The sequence below is a fragment of the Podarcis vaucheri genome (assembly GCF_965113315.1).
Source record: "Podarcis vaucheri genome assembly, chromosome: 13".
NCBI lineage: Eukaryota > Metazoa > Chordata > Lepidosauria > Squamata > Lacertidae > Podarcis > Podarcis vaucheri.
This window is the reverse complement of record NC_138751.1, coordinates 47,507,828-47,532,783: the sequence shown is the minus strand read 5'-3', so window position 1 is coordinate 47,532,783 and position 24,956 is coordinate 47,507,828. Positions and strand designations below refer to the sequence as shown.

The following is a 24,956-nucleotide window of genomic DNA, read 5'->3' as shown; positions in this document are numbered from 1 at the left end:
ATGGGCAGGGTAATAATAATAATAATAATAATAATAATAATAATAATAATAATAATAATAATAATAATATAAAGCTCCCCAGAAGGAGCAGGATGTGTCCTCCACCAAGAGACTACCCCTCCCCTAGCACTCCACCCCAGGAACCTGAGTACTACCAAGATATCGGTAGCCATTTTTAAAGATCTCTCCTCTAGCTAGCTGTTTTGCCCACCTTTCTGACAGCCAAGGCAGACTCCCCAACCCAACCGATGCTAGAACAGTTACTCGTTCAGAGAGGCACCGGGCAGTTTCTTCTGAGGGCTGGCAGTTCTGCACTGCATTCTTTGATCGTGCCCAGCGTCATGAGCAACGCATCAAAACTACCCACCTCCTCCTGGCAGAAGAGGAAGAGGTCAACCAGAGCAGCGACTCATGCAGAGACACAGTGGGCAGCCTCCTTTGAGATACAGATGTCCTTGGCAGTCTACCATTACCATCTGAAGCAGAGCGATTGGAGAGCAGAGCACCATCATGTTCCCTATACCTATTGTTGTTTAGTCGTTTAGTCGTGTCTGACTCTTCGTGACCCCATGGACCAGAGCACGCCAGGCACTCCTGTCTTCCACTGCCTCCTGCAGTTTGGTCAAACTCATGCTGGTAGCTTCGAGAACACTGTCCAGCCATCTCATCCTCTGTCGTCCCCTTCTCCTTGTGCCCTCCATCTTTCCCAACATCAGGGTCTTTTCCAGGGAGTCTTCTCTTCTCATGAGGTGGCCAAAGTCTTGGAGCCTCAGCTTCAGGATCCGTCCTTCCAGTGAGCACTCAGGGCTGATTTCCTTCAGAATGGATTGGTTTGATCTTCTTGCAGTCCATGGGACTCTCAAGAGTCTCCTCCGACACCAGAATTCAAAAGCATCCATTCTTCGGCGATCAGCCTTCTTGATGGTCCAGCTCTCACTTCCATACATCACTACTGGGAAAACCATAGCTTTTACTATATGGACCTTTGTTGGCAAGGTGATGTCTCTGCTTTTTAAGATGCTGTCTAGGCAGTGTCTTGTTTTTCTCACCAAGAGCAGTCTTTGAGTGCTAATGACAGCAAAAGGGGTTGTGAATTTTCAGATAATGCTCTAAATTAATCCTAATCAGAAAAGAAGGGTAACATTTTCTGCGGGGGCCGAGGGCCTGCAGAGCGAGCACAATATATAGGATAATTAAATATTTTTAGGCTCGCCCAGCTCTCATGATTAGTGGCGTTAATTAGAACCGTTTCCTCCCCCTCCCCCTTCGCTCAACGCTTGGGGGAAGAACGGCGCCCCCCGGTGGCCGGAGGAGGAAAGAAGCGATGACGCCGCCGACCGGGAACCAAGCGCTTTTGCTGCTCTTTTCTTTCTGCAAATGTTTTGAGAATTTCTCTCTCTCTCTGCATCACTACGGCATCTCTGTCTTGGGAGTGGCATCTCCCCCTTTCTTTCTTTTTTAAAACACTCCACCTCCACCCATATTCGGTACTATAGGGGAAAGGGGGGGGAGAAAACCTACTTTGCATCTCAATTTCTCATTTCATGGGGGAAAAGGAAGCACGTTGCGAGAGAACACTTATTTCGGGGGGGGGGTTAAAACAACTGGATTTATTTATTTTTTTTAAAAGTGGGGTTTAGCAATAAATCCCCACAAATGCTGGGGAGCAAGAAACTGATCTGCGTTTGCCCGTCAAAGCAATTGCATTTTTTCCTTTTCCCCACGTGGTGGCCCCGAAGAGGGAGAGACTGGGGGCAAAAAGACGGAAAGGAAAGGACCCTGCAAGTTTCCCCCCTTTCCTTCTTTCTTTTTAAAAAAGGGGGGGGCATGGCGATTTTTTTGCGGGGGGGGGTGTCGCGGTTCTGCACCAAGGACGGAAACCTCTGCGGGATAATTCCTAAAGGGGGGGCTGTCGAATAAGCCTCATATCCGAGATGCATGGAGGCGGATGGAGTTTGTTTTTTTGGGGGGGGTCGCGCGGAGATATAGGAGCAACTCATCAGCGCACCCCATAAAATATTTGAGGGTCCGTCTCCCCCCATTGATGGAGATTGCCATTTAAAACAGTGCGTTTTGTGATCAATTGCTTGGGGTCCCCCATTGATGGACATTGCCATTCAAAACATTGCCAAGTTGGAATAAAATACTGGAATAAAATATTGGCATCCCGGGGGGGGGGAGAGCTAAACCCGCTCCCCCGGTTGCGCATCAGCAAAAGGGACCCTCCGGACGCGCCGGCGAGGCTGGTCTGGTCTGGTCCTGGGGGACGGGGACAGGGACGCCTGCTCCAGGGCGCCGCCTGCTGGCGACGGGAGGGTAGGAGCGCCGCGAGGGGGCCGGCGGCGAGACGGGGGCTCCGGAGGGCGGAGCAGGGGGTGCGGCATCGGGAGCCGGGAAGCCGCGGCAGGAACCCTGTCTGCCAGCGCGGAGAGGCGGGCGGAGGCGGCGGCAGCGATGTTGCTCCTGCTCTTTCCCCGGCGCGGCGACTGAGCGGCGGCCCGCGCCGTCTTGCTGCCTGGGAAGGCGCCATGGAGAGCCAGCTGGCCCGCTGCAAGATCGTGGTGGTGGGCGACAGCCAGTGCGGCAAGACGGCGCTGCTCCACGTCTTCGCCAAGGACACCTACCCCGAGGTACGGGGCGGGGGGCGCACAGCCTCCCGCAGAGGGAGCCACATCCGACGGGGCGGGGAAGCCGGAGGGGAAGGAAGGGACCCCCGACGGTCGCGGTGGGTGGGGGGTTCGGGAGAGGCAGCCGGAGAGGGGCGTCCAGGCAAGGCGAGCAGGGCTGCCGGTTGGCCAGCGGGGTCTCCGGTTCCTCCGAGGGGGCGGCCGGCCGGTCTCAGGACGTCGAAGAACCGCAGCTCGGTGGGGTTAGCGCCTGCTTTGCGCTTCCGGGAGGTCCCAGGTCTTGGATCCCCGACGGCAGCGTCGTCCCGAGAGGGCGGAGAGCCCGTGTTGTTAGACGGTGCCCACTGGGTAGGGTGTCCCCTCGGATGTGGCCGGAGACTGCGGGATTTGGGGGGGGGGTCTTAGGAAGGGATACGGCTTGTGTCACCTGTTGGGAGAGCCAGGGGCAGTGGCGTAGCGTGGGGGTGCAGGGGGGGGGGGCCGGCCGCACCGGGCGCAACATCTGGGGGTTAGGGTTAGGGGGCGCAAATCCACGGGTTAGGGGGCGCAAATTACTTGCCTTGCCCCGGGTGCTGACAACCCACGCTGCGCCACTGGCCAGGGGCAAGATGGGAGCTGGAAGAGGCAAACACACAGAACTGAAATACTCTGGAAGTGGAGGGGCAAAATGCAAGGGGTTGTGTGTGTCATGTGGGGTGTAAAATAGGTTTTTTGGGGGGCTGAAGGGACCTGGGAGGGATTCTCCGCACCGGGGGCGGTTCAAGGCGCTTCCCTGCTTCTGCCATAATCGATTCCTTCATCTTCCAAGGTGCCACAAAAATCCTCTTTTTCGGTTAGACTGACTTGGCAGGTTAGGTTAGAGAGTTTGGGTGTCTGGGTGGGGGGGCAATTTTGAGAGGGGTGAAGAAGATGGAGGAGGTTCAAGTGAGGAGTCGGGTTCAGGGAAAGCTGGGAGGGAGATTTAGGGTTCTGTAGGGAAACTATGGAACTGAGGAACCGCTGGAACATCAGGCGGAATGTCAGAAACCCGGAACAACCTGCCTGCTTGCCTCCCTTTGTGGGGCGGCTGGATTTAGGGCAGAGCATCTAGTTCCCTCTAGCTGAGGGCCATAATAATAATAATAATAATAATAATAATAATAATAATAATAGCTACTAAGAAGCTACGTAAGAAAGCAACTCTACCAAAAGGAATTATTGTGAAAATACGAAATATTCTTTTTTGCGGGGGGCACCAAATTTTGTCCTTGCATAAAACCGGCCTCTGTTGGGACTGAGGGTTGCAGAACTCAGTAAGAGACCTAGAGCTTCTTCTCAGTGCCTTGGCTGAGTCCTGAGACAGAACTTCCTCTAAGCAACCAGGGAGGACCTCTCTTTTGCTTTTACTGGAACATGACCAGGATCCCACACGAACCACAAATTCGGACGAAAGGTCTTCCAGAGGCAGAGACGTGCACCGTAAATGTTTGCTTTCAGAAACGGAGGGTTGCTCTTGGGGTTTTGAGGTCCGGCTGCGAGTGTGTCAGGGGCCGAGATGTGCGAGTTCTGGGTTGGGGGTGCTTGCAGTGGGGGGGGGTGTTTCTCCCAGTCGGCAGCATGGCATGAAATTCTGTGGTTTCATGCGTTCTGTTGTCTCCACTGTCCCCCCCCCCCTTGCAGAACTATGTCCCCACGGTGTTCGAGAACTACACGGCCAGTTTTGAGATCGAAAAGCAGCGCATCGAACTCAACATGTGGGACACATCAGGTGAGTGAGGAGCAGAAACTTGGGTTGGGGGCAGGGAGCGCTCTGGACTGGTAACTGGGCTGAATTTTGCCTGTCCCAGTTGAGGGTTTTTGCGAAATATTCCTGTTTACGCAAACGAATGTGCCCTCTGAGTGATTCCAGGAGTTTTAGCACCACTGCCGTGCAAGGGACAGTTTATTTGTTTGTTTCCTTGTTTTCCTTGACCATTCCTAACCTTGCTTGGAAGATCTTTCTTTCCTGGCTGCAGCTGCCTGGTTTGGAAGTTTTGTGCTTCGCATGTATTTGGGTATAGTTTTAACTTGGAGCATTAGTTTAACCAGTGTTTCCCAAACTTAGGTCTCCTGCTGTTTTTGGACTACAACTCCCATCATCCTTGCTAACTAGGGATGATGGGAGTTGCAGTCCGAAAACAGCTGGACACCCAAGTTTGGGAAACACTCGGAGTTAAACCACCATCAGGCTTTAAATTTCTCCCACTGACTTCCACCAAGGATTATCAGGTTCCCTTTTTCTCTTGGCTCCAGAAATTGCCGTCAACACTTGCGCAGTGTTTTCTAGCATTCTCCTTGCATCCGTTCTTGGGATTATTATAATTTTACCCCAAGTCTCAAGCCTGTGCTGTTCTCTGGAAAACCCTTTCCCTTAATCTCAAATGCGGTAAGGGGAAAATCTCTCTTTCATATGTTTCGGCTAAGCACTGGTACTTGGATCCTGGTCTAGTAAAACCTAGTTACACATCAAGCCCTTTGTTGGGGGGAGCAGTTGTGATGAACTGGTGGTGAGAGAAAGACTCTTTGTATATGCTCAGAGTTTGCTCCTCCCAGAGCTGGGCATCAGCATTACAAGGTGGTTCTGCTGCTGAGACCTGCTTCAAATCCCATCTCGGATATCCCTTATATAAAATTTCCCCCCTCAACTATAACACCGCTCATAACCCTCTCTGGATTATGTGGGGCTGGCCTGCTTTACCTCCTTTTTTGAAAAGGTTATAGGGGGATAACATGATCGGGCTAAAATTGGGTGGGGGTGGAAATCATGATGCTGGAGCTTTCCAATTTCATTTAAGGACACCCCCCCCCGTCCCCACCTGCAGTAATTAAAGTACTGCCTTCCTATCCACTCTGTGGCCTCTTTATTTTTGGTGTCCTGTTTCCTGGTAGCACCTGCCTAGGTGTACCCGTGAGAAGGTACAGAATGAATTCTGAGATTCAGGGTGAGGCCAAGAATGAATGAGGCACGAAAAGCTCCGGATCCGAGGGCAGACCTCACCCCTGGAAGGAATGTAAGGGGAGAAGGGCCCGTTTTCGTACTTTCTTTGCCTGCAAAGAGGGAACGTTTAGTTCTTGCCAGCATTCTAGAAGCAGCTGGATCCTGGAAGCAATTCTGGGGGTTGTCTGGCTCAGCCTGGCTGCCTTTCATGCCTTTTGCCTTTTATTTGTAACCCCTCCCCCCCAAAAAAACCCCCATTTCTTTGTGGTTTTCCATATGCGAGAGAAGGGGCGATGTTCTGCTTCAGGCTTGATGCTACAGAGGAGGAACAGAAGAAGATGCAATGCTTTGGCCATGATGTGTAGGATAAATGTCCCCATTTTTGTTTTGTTTTGAGAGGGATGGAGAGAAGGATCACCCAAACTACTGGGGCTTCTTCTTTCCTCTGCCTCGACTCCAGCTTTTGCATTTATTAACTTCGCAGCCTCGCGATTGGCACGGCCAGAGCCTTCCCTTGGCACGGCACCTCTCGCCTGCTTTTGTCGAGTTGCGTAAGGGGCTCCCCTGTGTGCAGTGCAGCTGTGGCGAAATTGCCGGTGGCTCCTCGGGAGGCTGCAGAAAGGCTCTTCTGTCTGGGTAGAGAAAAGAGCGTCTCTTCCTTGGGCTGTGGGAGGAGGAAGCGAGCAAACAATCCTCCTGCTGTGGGAGGCCGGAGCGCGGTGCACAAAACGATCACAAAGCTAACGGCACAAAGACGCGAGCGTTGTTTGGAGCTGGCAAACGTTCCGTGGCTAACAGGCGAGCGAGCTGCAGCCACAGACTCTGCAGTCTGGCCAAGGGAGGAGAGTCGCAGAAATGCTTCGTAACGGATCAGCTAGGCTCGTGGCAAATTGGCAGAGGGTTGGTCTATAGGTGTCTTATTAAGCCGTGTGTGCTAATGACCGAAAACTGCACTTGGAGATGAGAGGCTTTTAGGGATGGTGTCCACCATCGGTTTGGGCTACCTGTGGCACACTGGACATCGATAGATTTCCACTTCCTAGCCGGTAGGCTGGGATGTTGCTCCTAGCAACATGTGGCTGGCCCCAGGTTCCCCATCCCTCAGATATAAGCCAGGATAGAAAGGGCTTCTCAATGTCACAGGAGGGGTGGCGATGTGGTCCAAAACACTGAGCCTCTTGGACTTGCTGATCAGAAGGTCAGCAGTTTGAATCCCCGCAGCAGAGTGAGCTCTCGTTGCTCTGTCCCAGCTCCTGCCAACCTAGCAGTTCGAAAGCACGCCAGTGCAAGGAGATAAATAGGTGCCGTTCCAGCGGAAAGGTAAACAGCATTTCCGTGCACTCTGGTTTCCGTCACTGTGTCCCGTTGTGCCAGAAGTGGTTTAGTCATGCTGGCCACATGACCTGGAAAGCTGTCTGTGGACAAACGCCAGCTCTCTCGGCCTGAAAGTGAGATGAGCGCCACAACCCCAGAGTCGCCTTTGACTGGACTTAACTGTCCAGGGGTCCTTTACCTTACTTCTGTAGAGGGATTTTTGCCTCTGTCCCCAGACCCTCCAAGTATCCCTATTTTCCAGGGACAGTCCCGGATTTACAGAAGCCGGCTCGGTTTCTGATTAGATCCTGAAATGTCCCACTTTTCCTTAAGATGTCCCTATTTTCATTGGAGAAATGTAGGAGGGTATGGAGTTAGGCGACCCCTGAGCCAAGGAGATAAGGAACTATACAACCTTTAGAAGACATCTGAAGGCAGCCCTGTATAGGGAAGTTTTTCAATGTTTAATGAGCTCACCCCATTGTGGGGATTCGAACCACCAACCTTCTGATTGGCAAGCCCTAGGCTTGTGGTGTAGACCACAGAGCCGCCCGCGTCCCAATCATGGAATAGGATGCCCCTATTTTCATCAGAGAAATGTTGTGGGGTATGACACCTGCGTTTGCCACATCCCAAAGGACTTAGAAATTAGCCGTCCTGTTTCATATGCGCTTTGCCATGCAGCAAGGAAGGGGTTGTGCTACTGGTGGGATAAATGAAGCCTCTCGTTCCACCCGGGGCTCAGACATTCGTTCTTACAGCCCCTGCAATCCTGCTCCAGAATGGGTGGCTTTTCAGTCTGGTCCGGCAAAGCAGCTTTGAATGCTCTTGGAAGGATGTGCCTGCCCTTGGCTGGCTTGGAGCAGAAACCCTCCGAGATTTGAGCACTTGGGTGGTAGTGCTCACATGCCCAAAGTAATTGATTAGGAACATTTCTGAGCACAGAAACTGTCTGCAAGGGAGAATAGGAGTTACAGCTGCTTAATTTATTGCATTGCAAGGGCTGCAAGTCTGGAGGGAGGGTGGCAAGAATGTAGCAAACTAAGGCCCGGGGCCCGGATCCGGCCCAATCCGGCCTTCTGAATCCGGCCCGCGGACAGGCTGGGAATCAGCATGTTTTTACATGAGTAGAATGTGTCCTTTTATTTAAAATGCATCTCTGAGTTATTTGTGGGGCATAGGAATTCGTTCATCCCCCCCCCAAAAAAATAGTCTGCCCCCCCCAAGGTCTGAGGGACAGTGGACCGGCCCCCTGCTGAAAAACTTTGCTGACCCCTGTTCTAATTCTCTGCCACTGTCTCTTGTTAGCTTTTTTAAAAAAGAAGGATTCTCTGTTACATTGCTGCTTTTATCCTGAAACTATTTTAAAGCTAGTAACGAGGAGGAAACAAGTGTAACCATTTAAATCCGGCACCTCTTGGAGTTAGTTTTTCAACTCTTCATTCCCAAAGGCTTCCTTTGGGAAATGTGGTAAGTGTGTTTTTATTTCGAAGCGAGAAGCTCCGGTCTGTTTGGAAGTTGCAGCGAATCCATAATCCCCAATAACACAGGGGTCAATTGCTGCTGCCTAGAGGCTTTCTCTTTTGTTAATGCTTTGGTTATTTCCGTGTCGAGTCCTGGCAACTGCAGTCAAGTTTCATAGCTCACCTTAAGCCTCCCTATTCGTTCCTTCTGAAAATCTTGTTCCAGAGAAAAAGCTGAGGACCGGGAATAGCCTACCTCAAGTGAAGCCCTTCTGGGCTTGGGTCTCCACAAAAGTCCTCTCCCAGCCTTTATAAACAACACCACCACAACTCTCACTATTTCCATAAGGAAGCTTTGATTGCCTTCTTCCTTCCCTGGCAATATGTAATTTTACATCCTTTATGTGTTTGTTTGTGTGTGTGTTATCTCACTGCATTACAGATAGGGATGAGGGCGGATTTTGTTTGGTCTGCATTTTTAAGCAAGCCCACCTAATTCGTGTCTCCAAAGCTAAAATCCACTGATCGGAACATAATTATTCTCCCACTTCTGAGCTTCCCTGAATTTTATTTCTTTATTGGCCCCTTTTTTCAGCCGAGAAGTGTATTTTAGGATAAAATGCATTTAGAAATGTGTGCTTTGAGATAAAAGATGAATTTAAATACGGTGGGGTTTTCTTGGCACCAGTTTTAAAATGCTAACATTAAAGTGAAAACAGGATGGAACAGGCATCCAGGATGAACTCGTGCAAACTAGACCGATCCACCTGTCCGTAATTGCAGGTGGTGGAAGCCATTGGTCACTTCCTAATTAAAATCCCCCCAACTCCTGGTGGTGTGTTATCTGTCCCAAGGCTTGGTCTTCTGGGAAGTGGCTTGCAGAGGTTTTCTCCCCCGCCCTGATCCCTGACCATATAAAGAACTGATGAGTAGCTTTGAATAGGTACCCGTGGTTTTTCCTTCCTCGCAAAGGAGGAATGGCATCTGTACTGTTGTTCTGTTCCGTTTGTTCTCTTCCTCCTTTACAGCCATCCATCTCTAGAGACTCTGGTGAACAGTAGTCCTTTGGGGGACGCTGGGGGCAGGAATGACAGCGCTGGTGGGACTACAAATGGTTTCAGAGTCTTAAGTGGGTTGTCTTGTACCTGTGCAACCACTCTTGCACCTCTTTCGGTCTAGCTTGGGTCTCATGAGCTGCTGTATGTGAGGCGAAGCTTGGTTCCTGGTTCCTTATTCAGCACACCAGCCTGAATAAGGGACTGATGTTCACATGCCCCTGTACCCCAAAATAAGCTTAAGACCACCCCATATCATGCACCATCCATGACTGGGAATCAGAACCCCTTGATACGCACGCACTAGGGCTGGGCGATATCTGGTTTTCAGCATCGTAATATATCACCAGCTAAAAAATGCAATGTACTGCTATATCACAGTGTCTGAAATAAGGATGGAGCTATGTAGACAGGCATCGGCTGGCTTCACAGTTTTTCCTGCATCATGATTTTTGCTGGTGCCTGCTCTTGTGATTCGCTGCAGAGTTAACAGGGGCTGCAGGAATCGAGAGAAGCACTGGCTTGCTTCACGGTTTCCTCCACACTGTGATTTTTGCATAGCGCACATACAGTGGTGCCTCGCAAGACAAAATTAATTCGTTCCGCGAGTTTTTTCATCTAGTGAATTCTTCGTCTTGCGAAGCACGGTGTCGGGAAAGTTTTGGAAAAGCTTTCAAAAATCACCAAAAACCTCAAAAAAGGCTACCGCACCGCGTTCTATGAGTTGCTCCTCGAAGTCAAGTCGCAACTGTATTAACGGTGTTAAGAAAAAGGAAAGAAACTTGCAAGACGTTTTTGTCTTGCGAAGCAAGCCCATAGGGAAATTCGTCTTGTGAAGCAGCTCAAAAACCGCAAAACCCTTTCATCTAGCGAGTTTTTCGTCTTGCGAGGCATTCATCTTGCGGGGCACCACTGTATTGTATACCATGATTCACGATATATTGCCAGGTCAAAAATTATGAAACAGATTATCACGATATGAACCAGTTTTGGATGATATATCACCCAGCCCTAACATGCACCGTGATTCGCGATATATTGCCCAGTCAAAAATTACGAAACTGATAACACAATATGAACTTCAAACTGGTTTTGGGCGATATATTGATATATCAACCAGCCCTAACACGTGTGTGTGCGCGCGCATGCACACACACACTGTCCTAAAGGACTGCTTTCAAGCATGTTTCTCAAATGCATCATGCCCCTAGGCCACACTGAGGAATAAGGGAATGTTTGCACCTTGAAATAAAGTCTTGGCCCACCCAAAATTAGGCATCCCTCCCTCCAAAATACAGTGGTATATCTGGATGCGAACGGGATCCATTCCGGAGCCCCATTCGCATCCTGAGTAGAACGCAATCTGCAACTGCGTATGTGCGGGCCGCGATTTGCCGCTTCTGCGCATGACATCATTTTGAGCGTCTGCGCATGTGCAAGCTGTGAAACCCAGAACTAACGTGTTCTGTTAGTTCTGGGTCGACGCAGAGCGCAACCCGAAAACGCTCAACCTGAAGCATATTTAACCCGAGGTATGACTGTACTGCTTCCCGCAAAGCTACCCAGCGTCACGTCCAGACCAGTGCTTTGGTTTTGCCCAGGTTCCTGCCAGCTATGCTGCTCATGTGCTGGCAGTTCCCAGTATGCCTATAAACGAATAAAGGATCGGTGTCTCTCCCCCCTCGAAACAGGCTTTGGGCTGTCCTGAATCATTTAGGCTTCTCCCCGATGCCTTGGCATCGTGTCTGGCCCAGAGCTTCATTTTGTGCAAGTCACTTGCGATGTCCCCTGCCATTTATTTCTTCTCCTCGCAAGCGCTCTGACAAATGCGTCCCTCCAGGAACGAGGCTCTCCTCCAGCTGCCACCGCTGCCTCTGGCAGCAGCCTCCTTTTAAGCAGTGAAAGGCAGCGCTTCGGATATCACAGCAGGCAGCCGTTTTAAAATCTGAAAGAGGAAGGGGGTGGAAGGAAGCCATTGTGATGAGCATTCCCACCCACCCCCAAAAAGGAGCCAAAATCAATCCATCAGCTGCAAATGGGGTGGAGATTGAGGGTGTGGGCATTTTCCTATACAGTGGTACCTCGTGTTACATACCATCCCCCTTGCGAATGCTGCGGGTTATGAGCTCCACTGACCCGGAAATAGATGTTCTGGGCTGCGAACTTTGCCCCAGGATGCGAGCGGAACTCAAATGGCGGCAGCATGGCAGCAGCGGGAGGCGCCATTAGTGAAAGTGCGCCTCATGTTATGAGTGGTTTCAGGTTGAGATCAGACCTCCGGAACGAATAAAGTTCGTAACCGGAGGTACCACTGTAAGGGTTTCCCCAAACTTGGGTCTCCAACTACAGTTCCCATCATCCCTGACCACTTGTCCTGCTGGCTAGAGAAGATGGGAGTTGTAGTCCAAAAACAGCGGGAGACTCAAGTTTGGGAAACCCTGGTCTAGAATGTAAAAGCCTATTTCATTTGTTGTGGTGGTGGTTTTTAACCAAAACCCAATTCCACTATAAGAGACCCACTTAAAGAGTTGAGTTGCTACAGGTTTTCCGTGTGATGAGTGTTTCTGCTCCATAGTTGGATTTCATGGGAATGTTGGGGAAGTGTGTTTCAGTTTGTCATTGCTGTTTATTTGCATCCATCTCACTATGCGATGCTTTATAGCAGGAGTGGGAAACGTGAGGCCCTCCAGACCAGGTCGGACTCCCCCTCCCATCAGCCCCAAACATAATGATCAGGACCCCAGGTTCTCCACCCACCCCACTTACAAAACGATAATACGATACGTATTGTCATTGTCCCATACAGAACAACGAAACTGGAAAAAATCTACATCTACATCAGACATTCAAAAACCAACAAGCCTGCTATCCCAACTATCCTAGCCTGGTTGACCCCCTAAAAACTCTGATACCCCATTTTTAAATACAATATACTCCCATAGAGACTCCTTACACTGCGTTCAAAACCAAAATCGCTTTTGGATAGAAACTGTTTCTCAGGCGGCTAGTCCTAGTCTTTATAACCCTGTACCTTCTTCCAGAAGGCAGAAGCTGAAAGAGATCACAAACTTCACGAATGGAGATAATAATAATTATTATTATTATTATTATTATTATTATTATTATTATTTATTATTTATACCCCGCCCATCTGGCTGGGTCCCCCCAGCCACTCGGGGCGGCTTCCAATAAAACACTAAAATACAATAACCTATTAAACATTAAAAGCTTCCCTAAACAGGGCTGCCTTTAGATGTCTTCTAAAAGTTGGGTAGTTATTTTTCTCTTTGATGTCTGGTGGGAGGGCGTTCCACAGGGCGGGTGCCACTACCAAGAAGGCCCTCTGCCTGGTTCCTGTAACTTGGCTTCTTGCAGCAAAGGAACCACCAGAAGGCCCTCGGCGCTGGACCTCAGTGTTCGGGCAGAACAACATGTTGTAGCTGCATCACTGTTGGGTTTGGTCGGGGATTGTTTTGGGGAGCTAAGGGTTTAAGCAAAAAGCACATTGTGGTTGATTTTCCGGGGGGATGTGGAGGATGACAGAGGACCAAACTGGGTGAGACCTTGAAGGCAGCCAGGTGGTTTCACTTCACTGTCTCCAGTGTTGTTTTCCCCCCAGAATAACAGCCACAGGGGGGAAGTTGGGAAATGTGGGGAGGGATTTTCCCATCCTGCCCCTCTAAGCTGCCACTTGTCTCTAGAGGGAAGTTTCCGAAGGAAGCTGAACCCTTGCCCGACTCCATTGCACTCCAGTGTACCTATCAATATCCTCTTATTTTCTCAACAGCTTAAAGTTAGAAGGGGGTGGGGTGGGAACTGGGCATATTAAACGCTCACACCTTTAGCTTGTCTAGTCTGGCCCTCTGTGTGTGTGTTTTATTGTCATTTGCCCCAAAGCACTGGAAATACAATACAAAGCGGGTAAAAGATGCTTTTTACTGGAACAACATAGCTTGGTATACGATTATGCAAGCTTTCAAGTTATAAAAAAAACACTTCCTCAGGCATGAATTGATAATTCTACTTCCATGGTTCTGGTTTCTTTCCCTAGTTTGTGGAAAGTGCTGGAGGAAAAGTAGAGCTAACCTTTGCATCTTTTCCTGGGCTGCTGCTTCTGTGCTCTGTTTTGCAGAGTCAACGAACACCCGTTCCCTTGGACCCCAGCAGATTTGACCCCAAATTTCTATTTTCTTTTCTTTTTTTAAAAAAAAGCATTGTGCAAGCTGCCGGCTCGGCGAGAGATAAAGCACTTGCTGGTCTCTGTTTTCCTTGGTGCTCTTCAGAGATTGGTGAAGAACCCGAAGCGAGGGAAACGGCTTATCGATTTTTTTCTTCCTCTTTCCCCAGAGAATGTGCGCGGCTGCTGAAATTGCTTGGATAAGGTCTGTGCTGATGGATGGATGCAAATCTTGGTGTGTGGAGAGCAGAGGGGAAGGGAAGGGGGGTGCCGTTCGACTTGGGCGATGCAGTGATCCTGAAAATGACTTTCACAGGGACAGGACTGGTGAGGGAAGTGTCACAAGGAGATAGCAAATTTCTAAGTGCGCCCCTGTTTTGAATCTGAGGCTGAGAATATGTGAAATACCCTGAGAGTTATCTAGTCCAACCCCCTGCAATGGAGGAATCTGAGCTAAAGCATGACGGATAGCCACCCACCCTCTGCTTAAAAACCTCCAAGGAAGGAGAGTCCACAACCTTCTGAGGGAATCCGTTCCACTGTCAAACAGCTCTTCCCGCCAGAAAGTTCTTCCTGGTCTTTAGTTGGAATCTCATTTTTCTTGTACCCTGAATCTATTGGTTCGGTTCCGGCCCTCCAGAGCAAGAAAAAACAAGCTTGCTCCATCTCCCATCTTTAGAATTTGAAGATAACATTTGAAGATCATAGAGAACGTCTCTGAGGATGTGCAGAGTGCCAAGCTCTAAGTACCAGAGACCAACAGCTAGCTCCCAAGGGCAAATAATAATAATAATAATAATAATAATAATAATAATAATAATAATAATAATAATAATTTTATTTATACCTCACCCTCCCCAGCCAAAGCTGGGCTCAGGGCGGCGAACACCAATAAAATCACAGTAATAACATAATAGGGGGGAAAGAGAAAAAACACACACATTTAAAATACAGGTTAAAATGCAATTTAAAATGCAGCCTCATTTTAAAATAGCTGATAAATCAAGACCATAAGGGGAGGGAAACATAAGGGTCAGACTGAGTCCAAACCAAAGGCCAGGAGGAACAGCTCTGTCTTGCAGGCCCTGCGGAAAGATGTCAAGTCCCGCAGGGCCCAATCTCTTGTGACAGAGCGTTCCACTACGTCGGGGCCAGTGCTGAAAAGGCCCTGGCCCTAGTTGAGACCAATCTAACCACCTTGCGACCTGGGACCTCCGAAATGTTGTCATTTGTGGACCTTAAGGTCCTCCGTGGGGCATACCAGGAGAGGCGGTCCTGTAGGTACGAGGGTCCTAGGCCGCATAGGGCTTTAAAGGTCAAAACCAGCACCTTAAACCTGACCCTGTACTCCACCGGGAGCCAATGCAGTTGGTAAAGCACTGGATGAATGTTAGCCTTAGGTAACACTTCATAACTTTTCAGAAATCAGTTGCTGGCCCAGTGGGGTAATGAAATAAAATTGTCTAGAGAAAGGAACCTAATGCCTTTTGGAGAGTTGTGGGTTAAATGAAATGAAAGCTTGCATGAGCTGAGTGAGCCATAAAAGGCTTCCTGGGCTGCTTAGCAGTGAGCAAAAAAACACTTGGCAAATGGTCCTTTGTGCTCAATCATTACTTATAATCATAGAGTTGGAAGGGACACTGAGGGTCATCTAGTCCAACCCCCTGCAATGTTTTTGCCCAGCGTAGGACTTGAACCCATGAGCCTGTGATTAAGAGTTTCTACTGAGTGAGCTATGGTGGGTTCAGTTCATTCATTATTTTATTTATTACAATTTTTTCTCCAGCGCTTCCTCAGTGGTGCTCAGGCTTGCGCACTGAGTTTACCTACTCGTGAGGTTGGTTGTGCACAGAAAGTGTGACCGGCGCAAGGTGAGAGCAGTGCCTTGAACCTGGGTCTCTTTGGCCATAGTGCAATCTGTAAGCCAGGATGCAACCCTGGCTCTCTGTGGATCTGAGCCCTGGCGCTCAATACATGCCTGACTGAGGATGCTAAAACTTCGTCTTTGCCCAAGAACACACAGCAGTCAGTGGGTGTATACAATGGTACCTCGGGTTAAGAACTTAATTCGTTCCAGAGGTCCATTCTTTCTTTTTCCCCAAAATTTTTTTACTCGTTTTATAACACAAATAAAATACACAAACAGAAAAGACAAACAATACAAACAAATTCTTGTCATATCCTTATTTTTCTAAACATTGTTAAGTGGGACTCCCCAAGTTCCACCTATCTGATTTTCATTTTACTTCATCTTTAGCAGTTTACATATATCATAATTTCTAACCATCTCCCCCCCCCCCACACTTACTTTAACCATAAAAAACTTCACATTTTACCGGAGGTCCATTCTTAACCTGAAACTGTTCTTAACCTGAGGTACCACTTTAGCTAATGGGGCCTCCCGCTGCCACTGTGTAACTGTACAGTGGTACCTCGGGTTACATACGCTTCAGGTTACAGACGGTTCAGGTTACAGACTCCGCTAACCCAGAAATAGTACCTCGGGTTAAGAACTTTGCTTCGGGATGAGAACAGAAATCGCGCGGCTTCAGCAGGAGACCCCATTAGCTAAAGTGGTACCTCAGGTTAAGAACAGTTTCAGATTAATAACAGACCTCCGGAACGAATTAAGTACGTAACCTGAGGTACCACTGTATTTCAGTTTTGGAAGCTTTCATTTGGATCAAGACAGGGCTTGTTTAGTTTGAGCCGGGCTTCCCTTCGCCCGGGACCCTGGAGTGTCTGTGCGTTGGATGTGACACTTTGGTGTTGGAATATGGGAAGTAGCAAGAAGACTGCGCTTTTCCCTTACCAAACATCTCATGTGGGATTGGGTGATGGCAGGGCAAAATCCTGTTTCCCAGGCAGGCTTGAACCCCAGCACCTTTCTCAAGGAAACTGAGCGCTGCCAACAGCATCTTTATTTAGAAAGGCATTTTGCATCCTTTTTTGAAAAACTCCAAACATGGAGAAAAGACTTTGGCTGTGGAATTCTCCTGTGCAGCCGGCCCTCCCACCATCCATCCAGCGAGCATTTAGCTCAGAGAGGAGTGTGGGAACCTGCGGCTCCTGATAAAGATGCCCCGCTTTGCGGAAGGGGGGACATAAAGAATGTGGAGGAATGTTGATGAGATTAAGGAGACAAATAGGCAGCTGGAGAGCTGGGAAGGGCGGTGGGGGGCGGGAGAGAAGGAGGGTACCCCTCTGTGTTGTTGCTCACTCCTCACTTCACAGCTAAGGACTAGAGAGTGAGGTGTACCGCATCACTTCAAAACAGGAGTGGTGTTAACAGAGAATCATATACCCAATTGCTTTTTTTTTTCTGAGGGAAAAGTTGCTTTTCTCTCTCGCCATTCTCCAGTGTGCGGCAGGGGAACTCACCACGAAGTCTAATTGTTTATTGCGGGCCCAGTCATAGTGCCACACATGGGCAGCGGTTAAATGGAAAAAGGTAAAGGGACCCCTGACCATTAGGTCCAGTCGTGGCCGACTCTGGGGTTGCGACGCTCATCTCGCTCTATAGGCCGAGGGAGCCGGCGTACAGCTTCTGGGTCATGTGGCCAGCATGACTAAGCCGCTTCTGGCGAACCAGAGCAGCGGACGGAAACGTCATTTACGTTCCTGCTGGAACGGTACCTATTTATCTACTTGCACTTTGACGTGCTTTTGAACTGCTAGGCTGGCAGGAGCAGGGACTAGGCAACGGGAGCTCACCCCGTCGCGGGGATTCGAACCGCCGACCTTCTGATCGGCAAGCCCTAGGCTCTGTGGTTTAAATGTAAGATGTGATTAATAAACTCGAGCAGACGATGATCTGGATGAGAGATGGCCACAATTTTATTGATTACAGATCTAGGTGGATTTTGGGGCTCCCCTGGACAAGGTTCCCCGAGTTCCTGCTAAAGAACTAACAACCTACTTATACCTCTTCTGTTCTCAAAATAGGCATTCCAGGGGGTTCGACAAGATGAAACTTCCAGTTCTGTGATGATCATGAATTCACAGCCTCAGATTCAAAACAGGGGTGGTTAAATTTGAACTCTGCACTTTGGGGCTTAGAAATGGCACCAGACTACATTTGCTGTCTTATTATGATGGAGAAGAGGCACTGGATGGTCTGTTGCTAACACACCAGGGGCTGCAAAGAAACATAAAGGTGGCTGCACCCTGCTTGGAGAGTGGGCCATATTTCGAATCCTGGACCTTCCATTCCTACCATTTGCAGACTAATGGAAGGAACCAGGTGTTTGCATACGTGTCCCAAGGATTCCTTGAGTTCTTGTTTACTTGCATTGCTTTTTCATTTCCCCTCCCTCCTCCGATGAGTGGAAACTGGGGTGTCAAATCTGCTGTGGCTTTGCACGGTCGGCGACATTCCTTGCTGGTTGGCACAAGAAGGAGACACTCTTTCGTGAAGCATCTCGAGGCGTGCGATAAAAACATGACACGGGCGGGAAGACAATGCGGCCTTTTGCAGCAGGGGATTCCCCCCCCCCTTCTCGGGGCCCGTTTCTGCAAGGATGCTGGTGCCATGGCGGAGGGCAAACTGGGCTCCAGAATGTCGTTGGCGGTTGCAGAGTTTGTCCGTGTCTCAGCGGGGGCTGCTCTTGGTTGCCGGCTCAGAAGATAAATGGGAGTCTTCGCTCCCCACCCCCAGCAATTTGAAATTTGCATGTGGCGTTGCCATGACATCACATGGGGAATCCTGAAATGGCTGCTGGAGCACAACCAAGTGAATGGTAGCTTGTGGGAAAGCGATCAACTCTGCCACAATGCTTCCTCTGTGGAGCGTACCGGGGCTCTAAGTACATCCCCAGTTCCCATTCTGTTTGGCAGGGTGGGGGAGAGTCTGGAAGGATTCTCAGGGCCTGAACAACTGTGTGACAGGCAGAAACCCAACCGGTGAAGTTTCACTCCACCCCACCCCACTGTGCTTCCATGCTAGGGAAATCTTGCCTTCCGATTTCTGCCCTGTTAAGCAGCTGTTGGAGGCTCCTGATCTGTTTCTGCACTTATTTATTGTTTAATAGTCATCTTTAGGAAGACCTTGCTGCTTAAATGCCCCCTATCCTTCTGGCTCTTCGTTCCCCTTTTGTGGGCACCTGGCAATGTAGGAGCTAAGTAGCTGCTCAGTCAAGCCTGATTCTGCAAAAGGTTTCTCTCTCCTGCCCTTTGCTGACAGCCAGGTCTCAAGGATCTCACTTTATAAGGGAACATTCAGCACCCTAGGAATGCAATGCCTTGCATTTTTTGAGTATGTTAAATTACTAGCCCTTATGGCTGCAGGGACGCGGGTGGCGCTGTGGGTTAAACCACAGAACCTAGGACTTGCTGATCAGAGGCCGGCGGTTCAAATCCCTGCGACGGGGTGAGCTCCCGTTATTCAGTCCCTGCTCCTGCCAACCTAGCAGTTCGAAAGCACGTCAAAGTGCAAGGAGATAAATAGGGACCGCTCTCGGGCGGGAAGGTAAACGGTGTTTCCGTGCACTGCTCTGGTTTGCCAGAAGCAGCTTAGTCATGCTGGCCACATGACCCGGAAGCTGTACGCCGGCTCCCTCGGCCAGTAAAGCGAGATGAGCGCCGCAACCCCAGAGTCGGCCACGACTGGACCTAATGGTCAGGGGTCCCTTTACCTTTACCTTTATGGCTGCAGGGTAGGGGGCATCTGGGCAAAGTCTTGTGAAAATGCTTCAAGGTGGGAGGGAAGCAATGGAAATGCCTCCAACTGGTCTTTGGAGCAGGGGCAGAAGAAGAATAAATTATGGAAGAAATGTACTTGATTTGATTAACTTACTCAGGTTGTAGAATAGTGTTGTCATGGTGCAGAAGTTAGATACTTTTTCACTTGTTATTACTAGGTAGAGGTATTTTTTTAAAAAAATGATATTTATTGAAAAAAGAATTTTTAAAATCACAAAGAAAAGAAAAAAAACAAGATTACAAAAAAATACAAAAACAGAGAGAGAAAAATAAAAAATAAAACCATCCTTTTTCAAATTCTCCACTTTCTTTACCTTCTTTCCATGACCTCCTCCTCCTCCCATCTCTTGTATCTTGATTAATAATTGTCACAGCAAATCCTTTCCATAGTTCATACTATTCTGTCATTTCATTACCTTGCTCTATTTTCATCTTATCTTATATAAAACCTTAAAACTTAAAATTTAAATCTTATTTTTACCAGCTTCTCATAACCTTTACCTTTTTACCTACTTCTTTAAACATTCTTACAAGAGCCTAGTAATTTCATTTCAACATTTTTGCAACTTTCATAAAAACATTTCTGACGATAGAAAGAAAAAAAAAGAGAATAACAACAATCCAATCTTCTTCCAGAGTCCCCCGGTCCCGGGATTGTCAGTCCTTTTTGTCCCGTTAATCTGGCCCATTTAACCTGGTGATCTTACATCCGAGGCCATCAAATCTCTTCCACGTCCCTTCCGCAATTCTTCTTCATATTTTCCTTTCACTCGTGGGAACTCCAGCTTGGTAGTGTTTTTGACCCTTTTCGACAAATCGGCCCCATTACTAGGTAGAGGTAAAGGTACCCCTGATCGTTAGGTTCAGTCTCGGACGACTCTGGGGTTGCGCGCTCATCTCCCTCCATAGGCCAAGCGTGCCGGCGTTTGTCTGCAGACAGCTTCTGGGTCATGTGGCCAGAATGACTAAGCCGCTTCTGGCGAACCAGAGCAGCACACGGAAATGCCGTTTACCTTCCTGCCAGAGCGATACCTATTTATCTACTTGCACTTTGATGTGCTTTCAAACTGCTAGGTTGGCAGGAGCTGGGACTGAGCAACAGGAGCTCACCCCGTCACAGGGATTCGAACCTCCGACCTTCTGATCGGCAAGCCATAATCCACAGCGACACCCGCATTAGTTACTAGGGTGCTTATTGCCTGATCAAGTGAAATTTCCATGGCAAGGTGAACAACTCTGTACCTTAAGTGTTTGAGAGAATCTCCCTGGTAGGGTGTCTCTGAAGAGGCAGCCTACCCTTAATGTGGATTTGAGGTACCCCACATTTTATGTTGTGGCGCACAGCCCTCGTTCCTTATGGGGGGCAGTATAACTGATAGTGACTTTTGCACACACACAAAAGAAAGAAAAGAAAAAGGATAAAATGAGGTATTGGGCCAGGCATGAAAAGGTGTGCTACAAGGAGCAGGTGTGCCGTTTTGGGTCACCCAGAGCACATTTGACTGGAACAGAAATCATTGGAAACCAATTCCAGCCTTGTGGAAGGAATTGGGAAGGAATCGTTGGGAGTTGATGAGCTGTTCATTTCGTGGCTTTATTCTCCCAGGAGTAGGTGTTTCTGTCGGTCTGATTTTATACTTCCCATGCATGGTAGGGGTCTTGGTGAAAACAGAGGGGAGCAAGTTGGTCCAGTGGGGGGAAACTATCTGAATACATTCATGGAGGACTTTGCTTCTGCTGAAATGATGAGCAATTCCAGATCATTAGGGAACTGTTACTTCGGGTTTTGTGGCTGCTCTGTAATGAAGCAGTTCCAAAAGCTCTTGTGAAGACAGCATCTGTCGGGAGAGAGGGATGAGTGGGATTTTTTATTATTATTTTAAAAAGGGGGGAGGCCTTAGCACAAGTGCAGATTGCCTCCTTTGCATGCAAAAGTTCCCAGGTTCAAACCCCCAGCATCTCTGGGTAAGAGCCCCTAACTTAAAGCACAAGGGAGCTGCAGAAGACATTACTGAGCTCGACTGAACCAGTGGTCCATTCTGTTTTCTTTCTGGGTGGGTGAATGGAGCTCTGTGTGTTGAGAAGCAAAAGGAGAAAATCCCCAAATCATAGACACTTGGGATTTGCGTGAAATTCCATTTTTGTGCATGCTCCCTTCCATGACATTTGCATGCGCAGCCTGATGCGGTTTTTGCACATTCCTCGCTTCTTGGTGTTCCCATGCACAAAGAAGAGCCTTGGAGGCATTCTGAACCTTGTGAGCTAGGAAGAGTCACCTGCCACTGACTTTGTTGCAAGCTCCCAAGCAGACTCCCGTGGAGCGATCGTGCCATTTACTTATTGGGTCTCCTTTCTCTAAGCTTTTGGCTTGGTTGCATGCGGATTCATAGCCCGCTGGCAGACGTGCAGCTTTTGCAGACAAACCCAAACCTGAAACATGCGCTGCCTGGCCGCAGGAGTCATGGTTTGCTCCATTTGGTTCTATGGGATGCAACTGTGTTGTGGCTTCACTTGCAGCCGCAGTTAAAAGCCGGTTTGAATGCTGCTGCTGTTAGTGACAGAGCGGAAACCTTGCTGGCTGGATCAGGTTAGTCTGGGTAAGTGACGCCTGCAAACAAGGGGTGTGTGGAAATCTCACTCTGTGTTCCTGATCATTCCCCCTTTGCTTGCCTTTCTCCCCCAGATTTCATAGAATCATAGAGTTGGAAGAGACCACAAGGGCCATCGAGTCCAACCCCCTGCCAAGCAGGAAACACCATCAGAGCACTCCTGACATATGGTTGTCAAGCCTCTGCTTAAAGACCTCCAAAGTAGGAGACTCCACCACACTCCTTGCAGCAAATTCCACTGTCGAACAGCTCTTACTGTCAGGAAGTTCTTCCTAATGTTTAGGTGGAATCTTCTTTCTTGTAGTTTGGATCCATTGCTCCGTGTCCGCTTCTCCGGAGCAGCAGAAAACAACCTTTCTCCCTCCTCTATGTGACATCCTTTTATATATTTGAACATGGCTATCATATCACCCCTTAACCTCCTCTTCTCCAGGCTAAACATGCCCAGCTCCCTTAGCCGTTCCTCATAAGGCATCGTTTCCAGGCCTTTGACCATTTTGGATTTGCTCCACCCCTGAAAACTATGGCCGGACTAGGATGGTGGAACACTGATGAATGTCTGTGTCTGTACCAGCCTCTTCCATCGTCATGTTCTGGGGTCTGGTCATTGCTGTTTGTGCATCCGTGGTCACTTTTTTGTTTTCGAAACACTGCACTTAGAAAAACATGCGCAAATGCTTCCTCTCCCCTTTCCACCCGAAGCTGGATCACAGGGGGTATGCAGGGGGGCTCAAATTAGTGCCCTAACCGCATGCTGCTTATTAGTATACAGACTGAGTAATCCAGGCTAAAAGAGAGTGATTTGGAAGAGAGATGCTTTCATTCTGCAGTGCTCTCTCTCTCTCTCTGGCAAGGTTTTAGCTGCTGCTCCTTAGTGAACCGGCCAGACCTTCACAGCGATTTTAATTGGCTTTTGGAGGTGTTCGCACTCCAGGCCACTTCTGGTAAATCCAGGCTGACTGCATTTCTTAGATAATGGGGTGGTGGATTTCTCCGGCTTGAGCCTGGGGACCAGTCTAGATTCTACTGACCCAAATCCTGCTGGTTCTGCTTTTCCTTTGGCAGGCCCTGGCATGGGGACAATTGATCGGCTCTTTCTCGTGCAGTTTTGTTTTGTTGGGGATGGAGGATAAACTTGGTACATCCTTTTCCGCTGGGTGGTGGGGTGTTCAAGGCTGGGGAAGGGGATGTGGACCGAAAAATTGTTTGGGTGGTGGTGTTGTTTAGTCATTTAGTCGTGTCCAACTCTTCGTGACCCCATGGACCAGAACACGCCACACACTCCTGTCTTCCACTGCCTCCCGCAGTTTGGTCAGACTCATGTTTGCAGCTTCGACAACACTGTCTCACCATCTCGTCCTCTGTCGTCCCCTTCTCCTTGTGCCCTCCATCTTTCCCAACATCAGGGTCTTTTCCAGGGAGTCTTCTCTTCTCATGAGGTGGCCAAAGTATTGGAGCCTCAGCTTCAGGATCTGTCCTTCCAGTGAGCACTCAGGGCTGATTTCCTTCAGAATGGAGAGGTTTGATCTTCTTGAAGTCCATGGGACTCTCAAGAGTCTCCTCCAGCACCATAATTCAAAAGCATCAATTCTTCGGCGATCAGCCTTCGTTATGGTTCAGCTCTCACTTCCATACATCACTACTGGGAAAAGAAACTGCACAATGGTTCTTCAGTTGCACTGGATTTTTATAGGGACGTCAGGTTCAGTACATTGCTTTCCCTTGGCCTGATAAGAAGTAGGTACTCTCCCCACCCCCACCCCAATCTGGAATGGAGGGTAGTGTTCAAAATTAGCCAGGTGTATTTTGCACCTGGCTATCAGCTACTCGCGACCAAGTGAAGATGCCTCGCACCAGGATAGTGCCTGACATCTCCACCATCTGGGGATCATTGGATCATGACTGTTTTGACACACTTAATACCCCACCCTGTAGAATTCTATGTTATATTTTATCTGCACAATCAGAATGGATTTCTGGAACCAAAATGCTTTTTCTGAGCAGGAGCAGTCATCAGTCAGCAGGAGCAGAAAAAGAGGTCAGAATAGACCAAGATACCGTATTTTTTGCTCTGTAAGACTCACTTTTTCCCTCCTAAAAAGTAAGGGGAAATGTGTGTGCGTCTTATGGAGCGAATGCAGTCTGCACAGCTATCCCAGAAGCCAGAACAGCAAGAGGGATTGCTGCTTTCACTGTGTAGCGATCCCTCTTGCTGTTCTGGCTTCTGAGATTCAGAATATTTATTTTCTTGTTTTCCTCCTCCAAAAACTAGGTGCGTCTTATGGTCTGGTGCGTCTTATAGAGCAAAAAATACGGTATATATGGATTGTCCCTGGATCAAGTGACTTTTCTTCCTTAAGTTCTCGAAGTTCCTAACCCAGCTCAAGGTTGTCATTTGAACCAGCCAGATGTTTAACTGAGAATCAATCACAGTCAGTCCATCATTTGAAAAATAAGGCTTTAGAGCTATTTTGCCCCCAAACAGCAACTAGACATTCCATTTTGGCGACTGTAACTTTGGTTTAAGGAGCCATTTGGCCCCTAGCTTACATATTTGAGTTTCTAACAGGGGGGAAAGAACTTCAGAGGCAGAGACTGAGCACAGTTTTGAAGCAGGCTTGAGTCCCTCTTTCCCCCCAGGACATTAAGTGATGCCTGGGCTCAGATCCCAAGCCACTTGCGTAGCTCATGCAGAGCGGCTGTGAGCGAATCGTTCTGCAGCAGCCTGGCGATCTCACAGTGGAGGCAGAATGTGAAAACTGTTCGGTAGCTAAAACGTGCGGTTGAAATGAGAGCGATTGCTGGTAATGGACATAAAGGCTGGAGGAAAAGAATCCAATTCTTCAGAGGCAGCAACATATTTTCAGCGCCCAGGTGCTTGAGGTTTGATCAGCACAGTGTCACCTTGGTTTTGACAGATTATACGGCTTTCATCTGGAGGAACCGATTCCTCACATTATTAGAGCAGCTTTTGAAAAGGCACCTTTGGGCGCCATCCAAGTCCTCTTATTCCTCCTGGACTATTCTGTGATGGATAGAGTTGCACCAGTGCAAG

At 48.8% G+C, this 24,956-nt stretch overlaps 1 protein-coding gene across 1 annotated transcript in view; it reads left to right on the top strand.

The window, feature by feature from the left end:
* Window positions 1–2,402: 2,402 nt before the first annotated feature.
* The window catches only part of RND2 (Rho family GTPase 2), a 37,085-nt gene continuing 14,531 nt past the window's right edge, over window positions 2,403–24,956 (top strand). Inside the window, exons 1-2 of the mRNA XM_082195133.1 lie at window positions 2,403–2,630; window positions 4,287–4,374. Of these exons, the coding sequence (XP_082051259.1) occupies window positions 2,529–2,630; window positions 4,287–4,374 (190 nt within the window). The 5' untranslated portion in view covers window positions 2,403–2,528. The remainder of the gene's footprint in view (window positions 2,631–4,286; window positions 4,375–24,956) is intronic.